The sequence below is a fragment of the Rutidosis leptorrhynchoides genome, chromosome 2 (assembly GCF_046630445.1).
Source record: "Rutidosis leptorrhynchoides isolate AG116_Rl617_1_P2 chromosome 2, CSIRO_AGI_Rlap_v1, whole genome shotgun sequence".
NCBI classification, from domain to species: domain Eukaryota; kingdom Viridiplantae; phylum Streptophyta; class Magnoliopsida; order Asterales; family Asteraceae; genus Rutidosis; species Rutidosis leptorrhynchoides.
The window spans coordinates 108179056-108197719 of NC_092334.1; the positions used below are offsets into that span (position 1 = coordinate 108179056).

Below are 18664 nucleotides of genomic sequence, written 5' to 3' on the forward strand. Positions count from 1 at the left end.
GTAATGGAAGCTGAAATTGAAGCTTTAAAGACCAATGATACATAGGGAAAATGTATCGTTACTCAAGAAATGGGTGTTCACAATAAAACATAAACCGGGATGGAACCATTGAAAGACACAAAGTTAGGTTGGCTGCCAATGGATACACCTAAACATACAAGATTGACTACTCATTAACGTTCTCACCGGTGGAATAAATTGACACTATCATAGTCCTCTTTTCGGTCGACGAAAGATGGCCGCTTCACTAATTCGACGTGAAGAATACTTTTCTGTATGGCAAGCTCAAAGAAGAGGTTATATGGAACCTCCTGCAAGATTCATGGGAAACTTCGAAAACGGGGAAGTTTTTCGCCTTAAAAAATCTCTTTACGAATTAAAACAATCCCCACGGGCATTGTTTGGAAAATTTACCTTATTTATGAAAAAATATGGCTATAAACAAAGTAATTCAGACCACACCCTATTTTTCAACAAAGAAACCAATTAATAACATGCTTGACTATATATGTTGATGACATGATTATTACATGAAATGATAGAGGACCAACAGGTCGCTCCTCTAGTTGAAGTATCGGGCCCCTTTTTTGTTGCCTGGGAATTTTTTAACATAAAAACAAACTTATTAAATGAATTGAAATGAAAGATTTGGTCATACTCATATATTTTTGAGGATTGAAGCTTTAGGATCTCAACATGAAATATTTAAATGTTAAAGGAAATATGTTCTTAATCTACTTGTGGACAAAATGACGATTGACTACAAACTGGGTCCAATCAAAAGTTTTGCATGGAAGAAAGAACCAAACTAGCAGATCGAAACAATTATAAAAGATCGTAGGGAAGTTGATCTACCTTGCTCATACTCGTCCATATATTCCATATGCAGTTCGAGTCATCAACCTGTTCATGCATCAACCTCAAGTACATCACATGAAAGCTGTCTTAAGAATCAATGAAATACCTCAAGAGAATAGTTGGACATGGACTTGTATTAAAAAATAATGGTCACCTATGAACTAAACTCTATACAGATGCCGATGGGGAGGAGAAAAAAGAGATCAAAATTCTACGTCAGACTATTTCACTTTGGTCGAGGGGAACCTGGTTACATGGAAAAGCAAAAAACAAAATGTTGTGGCCCTCTCAAGTGTTGAAGCAGAATTGAGGCATAACTCGGGGAGCACAAGAAGCATTATGAATTCGAAAACTACTAACATAGATTGGATTTTCACCAGAAGACACCAACAAAATTGTGTGCGACACTAAAGCAACAATCTAAATTTCAGAAAATCCAGTCCAATATGATCGAACACAACATGTTGAAATAGATAGACACTTTATCAAAGAGAACCTTGAAGCATAGATCATCTCACTACCATCCGTAAAATCAGAAAACTAACTTGCAGACATTCTAATGAAATCAGTCAACATAAGACACTTTAACGAAGTATTAGATAAGTTGAATATCAAAAATCACACTACTCAACTCGAGAGTGAGTGTTAGAAAATAAAATGGGTTAGAAATCTTACTTGTTGGATCAGACACATTGTCATGATCTCCCTTATTTAAGAAGATAGCAAATCAAGGAAGACAACAAGCTACAAGCATACAACGGCTACTTTCCATACTAGCAAAAAATTGAATTGTTTCCATAGATAAAGAAACTCTTTACCCTTGTTATCATTATAGTCGTAGCTTTTTTAATATTAATAGAATAGCTAGTCATTGCAAAGAATTCAAATTTATTTATCAATTCAAGCTTATCAAGTACGAGTAATAAACGATCAATACTTTTATGTTAATTCCTTACACAAACCTCACTAGTTAAAAAAATAATAATGTCCAACTAAATCTTAGTACATCTAGATTAAAAGTCACGCTTTTCCCGATTAGTAACCTGAATATCAATATTGCAAATGATACTTTGTGTACTGTTAATTATTACTGGTCGGTATTATAAACAAAAGTAGTCAAATATACGAAGAGTCATAAGCTCCAACTTTTAGTCTTGTCAGTTAGAAAAATATTTCTGAACTTATGAAAAAAATAAGCTCTGAAAAATAAGCTAGTTGAATGGTGTGTTTGGCACACAAGCTTCTAAGAATTTATGAAAGCTTAGATTTATTTTTTCCATAACCTCCAGCTTCTAGCTTTGTTTAGTAGAAAAATATTCTAGAGCTTATAGAAAAAGTAATTCTAGAGCTTATAGAAAAAGTAAGCTCTGAATAAATAAGTTAGTTGAAATAGCTTATGAAAATAAGTTAGAAAACTTATGAAAGTAAAATCACATTATTAGCGTCTAAATCATTATTTATCTTTTATTTTTATTTTTATCATTTTACATACACAATTTCCAGTTATTATACCAAACGTTATAAAACTAGAAAGTTACCGACCGCGCGTTGCGGCGGTGGCGTTCGGGTCATAATGTGGGTGCTCTGTTTGTGCTTATTATGTTTGAAACTATTTAGGATACGTGGGTCTTATGTTAATACACATAATGTAAACATTCATATAGGGAAAATGGCACGTGTGTTAAGTGTCGTTGTCAGAAAATCTATTCAGTTTGAACGTAGTTAGTTTCGTTTCGTTGATAAAATTATTTTGAGTCTAACGGTGCTAGAGGAAGATATGGGTTGTCATTGTGATTAGCGTTTTTTAAAAAGTGTCCGTTTCAAACGTAATTCTTATCGTCTTGTTCATAAAATTATTTCGAGTAAGACGCTACTGTCGAAAAATTTTAACTCGTGGCGAGCGGGAAGATACGGGCTGTCGTTGTGTTTAGCGTTTTTTAAAAGGTATCCGTTTCGAACATACCTTTTATCGTTTTGTTCATAAAATTATTTCGAGTACGACGCTGCTTTCGAAAAAATTTAAATCGCGGCGAGCGGGAAGATACGGGCTGTCGTTGTGGTTAGCGTTTTTTAAAAAGTGCCCGTTTCGAGCGTAGTTAGTTTCGTTTTGTTCACAGAAATATTTCGAGTTTAACAGTGTGGCCGGTGGAATTTAACTCGGATCGAGGAGGAAGATACGGGTTGTCATAGGGGCTGGGGGGAGTTTTTTATTTTAATTAAGTAAAATGACGTTTTACCCCCTGGAGTTCAGTGCAGTTTATGTAAGGTGTGGATAGTTGAAGGGGGTTTTGTGCGTTTTTTGGAGTGAAGTTTGGTCAATTGTCGGTTTGACTTTTTTTTGGGGTGGGGTTGGGGGTGAAACAACCAAAATCACCACGACTATTAGCATGTAGGGGTAATAATAATAACAATAATATAAGTTTCTGCTTTAGCTCCGGCTACATTCTCAAACTCAAGTTTCAGCTTCTAACTAGGCTTCTAGCTCTACTTACAAGTTAGTTTCATGGAACCTTCTAATACTACTAGTAGCTTTTAAGTGGTACAATCGTAAATAAACATCTGGGTCCTTCCTTTATCCACACCCATTAAATCCGGCGGCTTGATAATCGGAAAAAAAGAGTCAGCACACCATTTTCTTACTTTTCACACCAACAAAATTAAACATGTTTTCCCGGCAATACAAACCACCACCGGAAAATTTACAACCACCGCAACTCTTTCACATCTTCACTATCCTCATCCTCACCTCCGCCGTAAATTCACAGCAATTCTCAACTTCTGAACTGTCCACCTTACTTAACCTCAAGCAACAGTGGGGCAATCCACCATCACTATCAAACTGGAACGCCACGTCATCACCTTGCACCTGGCCGGAAATCCAGTGCCGTAACGGCTCCGTCACCGTACTTCAACTTGACAGCAAGGAACTCGCCGGTTACATACCGCCGTTTATCTCCGATCTCCAGAACCTCGAAAATTTAACTCTCAGTGATAATTACCTCACAGGCGAGTTCCCTAGGGTTTTGTATAACTGTTCGAATTTAATTCACCTTGATATTTCACAAAATATATTCGTTGGAACGTTACCAGACGATATCCACCGGTTATCGAAGCTGGAACTAGCTGAATTTGGCGGTAATAACTTCACCGGCGATATACCTCCGGCGATCGGAAACCTAACGGCGTTGACTTCCTTACTAATGTATGAAAATCTGTTTAATGGAAGTATACCGCGAGAAATCGGAAACTTATCGAATCTAGAGACGTTAGGGTTAGCGTACAACCTATTCGATAATCCGGAAATAGCTATGGAGTTTGGTAGATTGAATAAATTGAAAGTGTTCTGGATGACAGAGACGAATCTAGCCGGTAGAATACCGGAATCGTTATCGAATTTGGTTGATCTAGAGAGGTTAGATTTAAGTTTGAATTATCTAGAAGGTGAAATACCTTCTGGATTGTTTCAGCTTCAGAATTTGAATTATGTGTTCTTGTACAAGAATTATTTATCTGGTGGAATTTCATCGGTGATTCGGCTTCCGAATTTGACTGAAATCGATATTTCGATGAACGATTTGAATGGTACAATTCCTGATGGTTTTGGGAAGTCACAAAAACTGCAGGTTTTTAATTTGTATTCGAATAAGTTTTCGGGAAGTATTCCTGATAGTATTTCTCAGATTCCTACCTTGAAGATATTTAGAGTGTTTAGGAACCGATTAACCGGAAATTTACCTTCCGAGTTTGGACTTCATTCGAAACTCGAAGCGTTTGAAGTTTCGGAAAACAACCTGACCGGAAAACTACCGGAGAGTTTATGTGCAGGTGGTTCTTTGACCGGTGTGGTTGCTTTTACAAACAATCTCACCGGAGAGATTCCGAAATCGCTCGAGAGTTGTGATAGAATTACCACTATACAACTTTATGATAATAAGCTTAGTGGTGAGGTTCCTTCTAAGATCTGGACATTGTTGAATCTAACAAGTTTGAGACTGGCCGGAAACTCGTTTTCCGGTGAGCTTCCGAGTAAAGTTGCTTGGAATTTATCTAGATTAGAGATTGGTGATAACAAGTTTTCGGGCCGAATTCCATCGGAAATTTCATCTTGGGTGAAACTTAATGTGTTTATAGCTAGTAATAACATGTTTTCCGGTGAAATCCCACCCGAATTCACTAATTTATCAGAGCTAACCGTTGTTTATCTAGACGGAAATTCACTTTCCGGTGAGTTGCCGTCAGAGTTCAAGTCGTGGAACTCGTTAACGACTTTAAATCTGGCCAGAAACAAACTTTCTGGCCAGATTCCGTCTTCGATTAGTTCTTTACAAGATCTTCTTGTACTTGATTTATCAGAAAACCAATTTTCGGGCCAAATTCCATCGCAATTGGGTGATCTGAAACTTACGAGTTTGAATCTTTCTTCGAACAAGTTAACTGGAAAAGTTCCATCTGCTTTTGATAACATGGCTTATCAAAACAGTTTCTTTAACAATCCTAACCTTTGTGCTACATCCCCAATTTCCAACCTTCAAAACTGTTCAACCAAAAACTCACAATCCAAGAAATTTCCACCCAAAATCATAGCCATGATCATCGTTTTATCAACGTTTGTTGTACTCGTAACAGTCCTGTTAACATTGTACATTTTCAGGGACAAATTAAAGAAGAAACAAAAACGGATTCGAACAACTTGGAAACTGACTACATTCCACAAAATGGATTTCACTGAAGAAAACATTTTGTCCTGCATGAGTGAAGCCAATGTGATCGGTACAGGTGGATTTGGGAAAGTATATAAAATCGATGTCGGTCAACCACGAGGTTACGTTGCTGTAAAGCGAATTTGGAATAACAAGAAACTAGACCAAATTCTTGAAAACGAGTTCACGTCCGAGGTTCAAATATTAGGTTCCATTCGTCACTCGAACATAGTAAAACTACTTTGCTGTCTATCCAGTCAAAACTCTAAACTTCTAGTTTACGAGTACATGGTGCACCAGAGTTTAGATAAGTGGTTACATGGGAAGAAGAGAAAATTAGAGCCCGGTCGATTTGTGTTGGACTGGCCTAAGCGATTGCAGATCGCAATAGGTGCAGCCCAAGGTCTTTGCTATATGCATCACGATTGTTCGCCCCCGATTGTGCATAGAGATGTGAAGTCAACCAATATATTGTTGGAATTTGAGTTCAAAGCGAAAATTGCTGATTTTGGACTTGCAAAGATTTTGGAAAAGCAGAAACCTGGTGAGGGTGGTATGTCTTCCATAGTTGGCTCAATGGGTTACTTTGCTCCTGGTAAGAACTATTACCCATCACTCTTTGACTTTTCATGTCAACCACTTAACAAATTTGAACTAGATTTACTTACAAATATGATACATACATTTTCTTACTTATATATGTTATAATGGTCCCATAATAATATAAATTTTTCTACAAAACACGAGCGATATATATTGAATTTCAAGTTTAAACATGGTTACTTTTACCTCAAAAGTCATCGTTATATAAACGTTGTCTTTGATTTAAGATGGCAAGATGAGCGGGTTGGGAGATAGATCAAAGTCAAATTCAGGTTGAAACGGGTCATTTCTGGTGTGGGTTTTTGTAAAGGTTGATTGTATGAGACTATAATTAGATTAAGGGCAAACTTCAACCTATTTAACCCATTTCTCTTTGAGCTATAATTTTGAAATTGATACAAAACATAACAAAAATTAACTCATATCATTAGTTAAGGAGCCAAATTGCCACCACTATCTTAAACTGTTTGAAATTAGTTTGTTTGACCTTGAAAGTCAATCTGTGGAACGTGTTTGATTGCAGAGTATGCTTACACAACGAGAATAAACGAGAGAATCGATGTATATAGCTTCGGCGTGGTACTACTTGAACTTGTAACAGGAAAAGAACCTAATGAAGGAGATGCGGATTCAAACCTTGCTGAATGGGCATGGAAGCATTATGGTGAAGGGGACTCCATTGCGGGAGCCTTGGATCCAGATATCAAAGATGCCGATACTTATATGGAAGAAATGAGCACCGTGTTCAAACTCGGACTCATTTGCACTAGCACATTGCCCTCGAGTAGGCCATCAATGAAGGATGTTCTTGAAATTCTTAGAAGATGTAATCCTTTACATGATCTCCCCGACGAGATGAAAGAGGGGAGAGAAGAGTTTGATGTTGCCCCTCTTCTTAAGAGAGAAAGTTACGTCACAAGCTATGACGATAATGATGATATCCTCAATATCAAAGTGTGAAAATATTCCATTCAAAGATTAGCAAAGTGGGGTAACTAACAAGAATGGGGTGCAAACAAGAGTAATACTGCTTGTGGAAGGACATGCAGGTACCATTTGCTTATGATTAGCATGAAGGTAACTCGGTTTACATACAGGGGAGTGATACGTACACAACCATTTTGTTATGTACACAACCAATCATGCTTTGTAGTGTTGTACAATACAATACTGTAAAGCATGATTGGTTGTGTTCATAACAAAAATAGTTGTGTATGTATCATCACCCGTACAAAAAGCACAACCACCTAGCTTCTTCACATTGCAAGTGGTTTCACGCGCAACATGTATAATATATAGAAAGAGATTGTTCTTGTATATCTAAAACACCAAATTTGTGTATAGTACGTCGAGCATATAGAAGCAAAGACGTTCATTTTAGTCGCTCAGAGTTATTACGATGAACATGAACACTACACAAAGGTTGAACCAATGTTTATGTCTATGTACAAATCTGTATATCTATGCACACAGATAAACAAGAAAAAAGTTGTTTCTCTCCAGCTAGCAGAACTTACACACCCAAAAGATGGCCCTGCTACACAGAAGCTAATCCCCCTCTCAATAACTTAAGCTGTTGACTCCAAGATGGGGATCATGACATTAACAGTTTCCAGTAAACCTCTCCATGCTATTGGGGACTACAGATAATATATAAGCCAACCAACCGAAAAAATACTAAGTAGTCTGTAGTTCAAAATAATAGAATCTGGTTCCAAAAGAAAAGATGTAATTACGAGCAAACTAAGCACAAAGAATAGCTATAGCTAATACACCTTAAAGCTACAGATGAACCTCATATGTCTTAACAACTTTTCACACAAGAATATGAAAGTAAGATGGTAGAAAATTTCACATGATTATGTTTTAACTGATATTTTTAATTTATTTTTAGCCCATTTGACGTTCTAAGCATAAAACAAATCTAACCATAAACAACTTTTCACAAGATAGTCTTAAACAAAAACTGAATGATACAAGTGTCCGTGGACCGTGACCAGTTAATATCAACTCACACAAAAATAGGAAAGTAATATGGTAGAAAATTTCAAAATTTATTGTAAAAATTACCTGACAAAGAAGACCTTGGATTGCTGGGCAATCAGTTTCTGTCCTCGGTGGGCTTATGGAAGCCCATTAAGCACCTTCATGTTTACGCTTTAAACGATTATCAGAGGATGTAGACTCACCAGAGGCTTGTGCATCTCCTGTAGGATGCTGGTGAGTGTTCCTTAAGTGTCTTTGACGAATATACCCTTTTGGGAATATATAACTAGGAAGCTTGCTCCTACGCACATGAGACACACAAATGTTCATCCCTCGTCTCCAATACTTGTAACTGTAAACATTCTCCTTAAATGTGCCTACTGTTTTGTCCATTTCAAATTTGAATTTCACTCCAGGCTGACTCTGAAGCCCCATAAAAAACGCACAATGGGGACACGGTTTAGATCTATCAACGTAATCATTTGGGTAAGGGGGGCACTGCAACTTCCCTTCCGTATCCTGTTCAATCTGAAAGGCAACAAAAAACTAATGGATATAATAATATCATAATTAACATGATATAATAATATTCAACTGAGGTGGCAAAACGGGCAAAGTGGGTTGATCGAGCAACAAGTTAAAATTAGGTTGACCTGCAGCACTTTTTGGTCAATATTATTACAATTATTGTAATTGTAATTCTAAATAAAAAAAATATCATAAATGTCAGTCAAGCTTGTACTGTCTTGATGATGACCTAATTATTGTTATTTGTATGTAATTATTTGATGAATTGGACCTGCAAAGTAAGATATCTAAGGCGGGATTCCACCCATCCTTTCCAGGCAAGCAGATCATCTGCATTTGCAGCTACAATGTCTACCTGCAAATAGTTTTTGTACAACTCGAAAAACAAAGAGGGTTCAAATAGAGCACTCCAATCTGCTTTGTTCAACTCGATCTCCTAAAGTTCATTAACAACACAACTCATCAATAGTAGACTAAACAAAAACAGTTTAAGAAGTTAATAGAGCACTCCAATCTGCTTTGTTCAACTTGGAGAGTACTTGATCGGGACTTTGGAGAGATTAATCAGCAATTCAAGGATTAATCGGATTGGACTTTTTATACATTTAAAAAAAAAAAAATTCAAAATAATGTGTGAATAAGAAAGAAAATCATAAACATAAACTTTAACATAATAGTCTACAAAAATAAACATAATCTTTCGTTTATTCAAAAACTCTACAAGTCTAGTTAAAATTCATATTAAAATGTTAAACTAATTTTGACGTTGACCGACTAATTCCGAATTTTAAAAACAAATCTGATTTTGAACCATTAACCAATGTTGACCGATTGATTAAATAAGATTTTAGATAATCGGAACGGCCTGTTCTTGAAAAAGAGTAATCGGATATTAATCGAAAGTAATCGGCGAGAGTTATACAACAGTCTCAAATGCAATGAAAAGACCAACACTTGGGAGTTTTAGTGTTACCTCGCAAACCTTATTTCCAAATTCAAATTGTTCAACCATAACTCGAAGAGTACTAGCAGAAACATTGTAACTTGAGTTCATACAAGGGTACGCAGGTGTAATAATCGGCATAAGATGGGACCGGTCACCTATATTCTTCCGCGGGTCCCAAACATTGTACCCAAGACCACACTCTTCAATAGGGCACAGCATGACCGGGTTTGGCCAACGCCAGTTGTTATACACTCTAAAAAAACGAGAAACAAGCATACTAGGTATTGCATTCGGATACAGCTGGCATACCTGAGCAACTAAAAGAGCCCAATTCACACCACCAAGAAACCCCATAACCTAATTCAGAGGTTGGTCAATAGTATTAGTAAGTAATAAGAACCAATAATTACAAGTCCTGTGTAAAACGAAAAAGATGATGACATAAAAATCTTACATTCGAGTAAACCCCACGCCTCTTAGCCCAAAATTTAAAACATCTGAGTGTCGTGCAAAAGTGCTACAATATATTTTAGGCAATTAGATATATGTCAAAAGTCAATAATAATACACCATATATATTATATACTACACAAATATATGTGAACCATGATACATGCCTCCACATTGGGAACAAGTTTAAGAATCTGATCAGTAACCCGGCAACCATTAAGGCTACGTACACTTTTCACATCGGTGTTGTACAACACAGAGTTATGACAGATGTCCAAATCCTGTTGCAAGTTAATTTCACCAAGAAAAAAACTGAACTTAAACGCAAACAATGATAGAAGGTTACCGTATATCACTAACTCTACAGCCACATAAAGTTGACAAACACAAAGCATTGAATAATTTTAAAGAGCATAAGTAGAAGTGACCTTACAAAAAAATAATATGGTCGAATCCATAGAAATTATAAAACATAAGACAAGGAAAAAATACGCAAATGTATTGGTACTTACTTCTGGAACACTTAACATGGATACTCTCGCGTATAGAAGATCGATAGATATTCCTAAGAACTTGAATTTCATTAAAGGCACATGTGCATTTACAATGGGCTGAAGGTCTGATATTTCATCCATCTCCAAAAGAATGTGATACAATACACCGAAGAAATCACACTGAGGAAAGAAATGAAAAGGTTGACTTGAGCATTGATACGACTGTATTCACAATAAAAAACCACTCAGCTAAATTTAGTACCTCTCGATTGAGATATCCTGGCCCTATACATAATGTATCAATATCAGCCTTCGGACCATGTACCTGAAACCAAAATGCCTCACTGTTTTATCATGATTAATTCTTTCATGCCCAAAGACTTTCAATTTTGACCTTTTTATGCTACAAGCCTACAATATATAGTGACATACACACACGCACACCACTGCCCCGGGCCGGGGGGGGGGGGGGGGGGGGGGGGGGGGGGGGTGGGGGGGGGGCAATTGCATTTGGGCCCGAACCATAGTTGTAAAAGTCGATTGAGTTGGCCAATGCATCATGTTTCGCCCAAAAAAGCCTAATAGTTGGTCAACACTAAAAAGTCCGGTCAAAGCCGGCCAAATCAGGTTGAGTCGTTCAGAGTCGGTCAAAGTTAAGTCAAAACTATAATATTTTTCAAAAACAGATTGTGCCCTATATCTATGTTTGATATATTAATGTGTAATATACATATGTTTAATTTATTTATTACTCAAAATCAAGGATGGTCAACGCCCGACTCAACCAACTAGTCCCTCCAAGGTCTCGACCGACTCGTTTCCGGCTCGCAACTTTTACATCCTTGGCCTGAACTATATTAAAAATTACATAAAACTCTACTAGCAAGACATTCACAAATCAAAATTTCCACAATTAAAGGAAAACATAGAGGTCCGTACCCCAAGGCGTTAGGACCCAAAGGTTCACACATTCAGTTTTGACTTTTTTTATGCAAAAATATACAATTAGATACATCCATGCACATGATAGATATTCAAAACGTATAACAAATGCAAGCATGACCTATTGATGATCCAAAACTTCCTTAAGTGAAGGAATAGATAGAGCTTCGTACCCCTAAGCGATAGGAACCGAAGGTTCGCACAATTCCATTTGCTTTCTGAACCTTTCTCTCAGGGAACCCTTTTAAGCGGGTTAACAGCTTCACCCAATATTTCACAATCTATAATAAAGATTAAGTTATTAATTATTAATTATATAGCCTCTAAAGGAGAGAAAAAGTAGAAAAACAGAATATTCATAGTGAAGAAAAAACAATACATTTGTATGGTCTTTTTGAGTACCTGAAGGCTACAGCATTATTACAAAAGCTAGGTATCATATCAATAAACGAATAGAAACAATATAAGAGAAACAGATTTTAATGTCACTAAGCAACTATTCAAATTTTAAACATATACACTAGAAATATTAGAAATTTTAAGCAACTGTCTAATAGTACTTTTTGCTTCTTTGACATAACCTGTTAACATTAAATAGAAAGCAATTCTTAATCAGACCCCTGAAAACAACTTTGGGATACATTAAGTACGTAACAGACTATAAGAAGCAATTCAAATACCTTATCCAAACGACAAAGAACCTCTTCTCTCTTTGCAGTTTCTTCCGCACTCTCGTAAATACCCGAATTCACCAAAAGCTTACAGCAAAATACAAACATATCGTGAAAAATCACACAAAAAACTGATAATAACGTAAATGACGTAAAAAGCAGTATACCTTTTCCAACAGGGCATTTCGGTGAAAGTCAGCCTCAGTGGGTCCAACGTATGATATCGGGTTCCTGACACCATACTTCTTCACAACCGCCTTCGGTGGCGGTATTGTTTGTGAAGAACCAATGTCACTCTCAAAGCGCACCATCTCAAAGCAACCAAAACCCTACAACAAACCCAAATGAATAACATAATTAACTAACTTACTTACCTAAAAAAGAAATGTAGCTAAAAAATGACACAAATCTAAAATAATTAAAGCATTAGAAAAATAGCATTAACAACTAATAACAAGTTTAGTATAACTCAATATAAATATGAAGGCCAAAACATTGTTTTTACAAAGTGAAATTCAAAAACCCTAGTTTCTCAATTATAAGCTTGCTTTAGTGCTGTACCATGCATTATACCATATAAACCCCTGCTGCCCTGCATACTAAGGTTCAAACACCTATTCATAATTCAAAACCTAACTATTCAGCTAATTACTAAAACAATCAAGCTTCACATCCAAAAATAGTAAGGTAATTACTAAATTGAATCATAAATATAACAAATTATGCATACATAAAAAGGTGTATCTATCTATATGAATCTTATATGCACAAAATGGGAAAATAGAAATAGGTTTTGAATTACCTAAGGGAGAATGACGTCATGGTAGATGTAGGTTAACCGGTGTAATTGAAACAGTCTATAGACAGCGACGAGCTTGAACACTATCAATGAGGGGGCCGAAAAATCCAATCAAAACATGTAGTTTCAATATAAATAAAGGGTTACATTCGATTTGTTTAACTAATTATTCTAGGTCACTAAAATATCCCTAAAGTATTAAATTTTGAATGAAATATGCTGGTAATTATAACAAAATAATACATAATGTATATGTATATAGTTGTCACGGACTTATCTCAATAAGCTCACGTGCGGCACTTAGTCTCTACTAAGTCAGCCTTACTCGGACCTTATAATGATTCAAGTAACCAAAAGAGAAAATATTATAGAACAAGTGGAATTGAAGAAAATACTTATATTGCTTGAGAATGCTTTACAAGAGAGAATGTTTGAGATTTGAGGTGTGGTGTGCCAAATGAGACCACCCCTATTTATACTACTTCTAACACAAAATGGATGGCTAAGATTAATCTAAATCAATGGTTAGGATCTAAGTACTAGAAACTTCAAGTATATACATGGAGATAGATATTTCCATGAACATTCCATACCATTCCATGGAAGAACTCATGGGAAAGTTCTAGGGAGCTTCCATGATGTTCTTGGGCCTTCCATGAGGTTCTTGGGTTAAAACCCTTAATTGGGTCATAATCTTAGTGGGTTGGGCCACAAACTTATTGGGTTGTGACATTCTCCCCCACCTAAGCTCGCGACGTCCTCATCGTGTGATCCTCGTGATACTTCTTGATTTTGTCTGTGAACTGCCACAATAAGTCTTCGGCTTCCCAGCTTGCTTCACTATCGGGCAAGTTACGCCACTTAACTAGGTATTCTCTATATCTCGGTACACCTCGCCTCCGTACCGTTCGATGCAACAAGATATCTTCCACTTCACGATCGAACGAAGTCGCAACTGCCATTGGTGCTCGTTTGGAAACTCCTCGTTCTGGGTCTTCCTCGTCCCCATGATAAGGTTTTAGAAAACTTACGTGGAAGACTGGATGAATCTTTAACTTGGGCGGTAGTTGAACTCGATAAGATACGTTCCCAACACGTCCAATTACCGGGAATGGGCCTTCATATCTCCGGATCAATCCTTTGTGCACCTTCCTAAATGTTTTGAATTGTTGAGGTAAAAGCTTCACCATCACTTGGTCCCCAACTTTGAACTCAACATGTCGTCTGTGATGACCCAGAAATTTCGACTAAATTTAAACTTAATCTTTGTATGATTAACATTTCCGACACGATAAGCAAAGTCTGTAAAACTGAATCTCAAAATTTTTGAATTACTTTTATATATTTAAATACCCTTCGGTTGTTTTCGACGATTCGCGAACAATTATATGTAAATAGATACGTATATACTATAACATGAAAAGGTAACAATGTATTAATTGTTTGATACCGTACATTAAACTTATTGGTTTAAATATCTATTTTAATGTATATGATAAATTTAAATATTTATTATTAAAATTTATTTATAAATAACGTCCAATGTGTATTTAAAAACTGATTTATGTATATTAAAAAGATATATACATATATATAATAAATGATAGTAACATTCGTTTATTGATTCAATTGATATTTAGATAAGTTAACTAAAGCGTTTAAGATGAACCAGTTAAACACTAATTTGCTACAGTGTTTTCAAATTGCCACATTACTCAAAATGCTACAGTGTTTTCGAAAATCACTATTTGCTACAGTGAATTGCTACAGTAAAAATTGAATTGCTACAGTGAATTGCTACAGTGATGCAACAAGATATCTTCCACTCTCCGATGCGTCTACATGCTTTCCTACAATATTGTATATCAATATTAAACAGTGAGTTTCATATGATCCCTTTTACTCTCTACATTTTTGGGCTGAGAATACATGCAAATGCTTTATTAACTGATTTACAATATTTATATGCGTGAGTTATAGTCTCCCTTTTTAAATACTTTAAATATTTTTGGGCTGAGAATACATGCAATTTATTTTAAACGCAATAAGACACAAGTACATACAAAATTCTACACTGAGTTAAACCGAAAATCCCTTAGCTTTGGTAACTAGTAGCTGCCAGTACATAGGATATGGACTGGTGGGCGCGAATAATTGTATATGGATCCATAGGGCTTGATATCCCCGTCCGAGCTAGAGCACTAGCCTTTTAACGGACGTATGCTATTTGAGAAGCGTACACGTTGGCTTGCGTGTATTATTAAGATGATTATACAAAGGGTACAAATTATATATACGTTAAAGTTTAGTTACCAGGGTGCTCAATTTCGTAGAATATTTTGATAAACGTTTCTGGATGAAACAACTGAAATCTTGTGATCCACTTTTATATAATTTTGATAAACGTTTCTGGATGAAACAACTGAAATCTTGTGATCCACTTTTATATAATCTATTGATAAACATTTCTGGATGAAACAACTAAAATCTTGTGATCCACTTTTATATACAGATTATACGAAACACTAAAACTATGAACTCACCAACCTTTGTGTTGACACTTGTTAGCATGTTTATTCTCAGGTTTCCTAGAAGTCTTCCGCTGTTTGCTTAGATGTTAGACAAGCTATGTGCATGGAGTCTTGCATGACATATTTTTCAAGGAAACGTTGCATTCACCAAATCATCACCATGTATCTTATTTTGACTGCATTGTCAATGGAAGTACTGTTGTAAACTATTATTTATGGTGATTGTCTATATGTAGAAATCATTAGATGTCGAAAACCTTTAATTTAAATTTTCATTTATGGTGTGCCTTTTCAAAAGAATGCAATGTTTACAAAACGTATCATAGAGGTCAAATACCTCGCAATGAAATCAATGAATGACGTGTTCGTCCATATGGATTTGGACCGATCGTCACATCGTCTTTTCTCATCCGCCCATTTCTTCATTTTCTTGGCCGCCATATCTAGTGATGCCCGCGCCAAGTCGGCTTGTTCATGCCACTCCTTCATCGTTCTATAAGCGGCTGGGCTGCTTCCATCATATGAAGCGGCCAAAGCATTCGGGGTCAAAGGTTGGCGTCCTGTCACCAACTCAAAAGGACTCTTCTCCGTGGACTCACTCCTTTGCATGTTATAAGAGAACTGAGCAATATCAAGAAGCTTAGCCCAATCATGTTGATTTGCACATACATAGTGTCGAAGATAGAGCTCCAATAGTGCATTCACCCTTTCCGTCTGTCCATCCGTTTGGGGATGAAAACTCGTGGAGAAATTCAAGTCTGTCCCCATGATCTTGAACAACTCCGTCCAAAAACGCCCCGTGAACCTCGGATCTCGATCACTTACTATCACATGCGGTATCCCCCAATACTTCACCACATTCTTGAAAAATAGTTTTGCGGTTTCATCTGCGGTAACTTCGGATGATGCGGCTATGAAGGTACCATACTTAGAAAATCGGTCTACCACGACTATAATACTCCCACACCCTTCCGACTTAGGTAAGCAAGTAATGAAGTCCATGGAAATACTCTCCCATGGTCCTTTAGGTGTAGGTAGCGGCTGTAATAGTCCTCCTGGTTGGCGTTGCTCTATCTTATCTTGTTGGCATATTAGGCATGTTCGCACGTACGTCTCTACGTCGTCTTCCATCCTTGGCCAATAATAAGTGCCTTCTACTAATGCCAGTGTCCTCTTGATACCTGGATGACCAGCCCACTTTGAATCATGACACTCCTTCAAGATTGTCCGTCTAAGATCACCCCACTTAGGCACATATAACCGGTCTCCTTTGGTGAATAATAGATCACCCTTGAGCCAAAACCTTCGCGTTTTCCCATCTCGAGCCAATCCAACAAGGTTTTTGGCTATAGGATCATGCTCTAATCCCTCCTTTATACGATCTTGAAGGAAGAATTGTGGTTTTGTGATCGCTGCAAACTCCGCCTTACGACTTAGGGCATCAGCTACCACATTGGCCTTCCCAGGCTTATACTCCAACACATAGTCAAATTCGGCTAGGAAGTCTTGCCAACGAGCTTGTTTGGGACTCAACTTCTTTTGGGTTTGAAAATAACTCGTTGCCACATTATCCGTCTTGATCACGAACCTTGATCCCAAAAGATAATGCCTCCATGTCCTCAAACAATGAACCACCGCCGTCATCTCCTTCTCCTGCACAGTGTACTTCCTTTCCGCCTCGTTAAGTTTCCGGCTTTCGAATGCGATCGGGTGACCCTCTTGCATTAGAACTCCTCCAATAGCAAAGTCCGATGCGTCTGTGTGTAACTCGAACGGAATGGTCACATTCGGAAGTCTCAACACCGGTTCTTCCATGACCGCTCCTTTCAACTCTTCAAATGCTGCTTGACATGTCTCATCCCACAACCAAGCTTTGTTCTTCTTTAACAATTCTGTCAATGGAGCCGCTTTCGCCGAGTATCCCTTGATAAAACGACGATAGTAGTTTACTAAACCAAGGAAAGATCGTAAATCAGTAACCTTGGTTGGTGCCTCCCACTCTTGGATTGCCTTGATCTTAGCCCTGTCCATCAGCAACTTCCCATCTTTTATTCGATGTCCAAGAAATTCCACCTCTTTTAATCCAAATGAGCATTTCTCTAGTTTCACATACAACTCATTATCCCTTAGTACTTGGAAAACTTGTTTCAAGTGCCTCACATGATCTTCCATGGTGTCGCTATATACGACTATGTCATCTAAGTACACCACGACAAACTTGTCGAGGAACGGGTGGAATAATTTGTTCATCAAAGTACAAAATGTGGCAGGGGCATTGGTTAAACCAAAGGGCATGACTAGGAATTCATAAGCGCCATACCTCGTCACGCATGTGGTCTTAGCCTCATCTCCTTCGGCAATTCGGACTTGATAATATCCCGATCTCAAGTCTAACTTGGAGAAGTATCTCGCCTTCCCAAGTTGATCGAACAAATCAGCAATAAGTGGGATTGGGTATTTGTTCTTGATAGTTACCTTGTTGAGTGCCCGGTAATCTATACACATCCGCAAGGACCCATCCTTCTTTCTTTGAAATAGCACCGGAGCACCATACGGGGATTTTGATGGTCGGATGTATCCCGCATCCAGCAACTCCTTAAGTTGTCTTCGCAACTCCTCCAACTCGGGTGGTGGCATTCGGTATGGGGCTTTGGAAGGTGGTTTTGATCCCGGCTCCAACTCGATCACATGGTCAACCTCCCTCCTAGGTGGTAACTTCTTTGGTAACTCCTTGGGCATGACATCCTTGAACTCATCGAGGACCTTCTCAATTTCCTTGGGTACCTCTAGTTTTCCCTTATCTTCGACCGTCTCTTGCTTTGCTACCGCTAAATAGCATGTCTCATTCTTGTTGTACCCCTTCTTGAATTGTATGGCCGAAAGTGACTTGGATGCACTCTTGCTTCCACGTTCGGTTGACACCATACAAGTCTTCTCACCATCCAAGATACATAGTGAATTAGCAAACGGCATAGGGAAACCGCGTACCTTATCTAGGAACTCCATCCCAAGTACTAACTTGAAGTCGTCCATAGGCACGACTGAGAGATCAATCATTCCTTCCCATTCTCCAATCTTCACATATACGTCTTTAGCCACCCCACTAATCGGTCTGGCACTCGTGTTCACCGTCTTCATCATGCCACTCTCTTTTGT

At 37.5% G+C, this 18664-nt stretch overlaps 1 protein-coding gene and 1 pseudogene across 1 annotated transcript; one reads left to right on the forward strand and one right to left on the reverse strand.

Moving 5' to 3' along the window:
• Positions 1-3362: 3362 nt before the first annotated feature.
• Positions 3363-7361, forward strand: LOC139891283 (uncharacterized). The gene is made up of 2 exons (XM_071874238.1): positions 3363-6153; positions 6685-7361. Exons 1-2 carry the CDS (start codon positions 3522-3524, stop codon positions 7119-7121), a joined length of 3069 nt encoding a protein of 1022 aa, XP_071730339.1. The 5' UTR covers positions 3363-3521; the 3' UTR covers positions 7122-7361.
• An 876-nt stretch (positions 7362-8237) lies between these two features.
• On the reverse strand, positions 8238-17680 carry LOC139888165 (nuclear poly(A) polymerase 2-like; annotated as a pseudogene).
• Between the last annotated feature and the right edge of the window lie 984 nt (positions 17681-18664).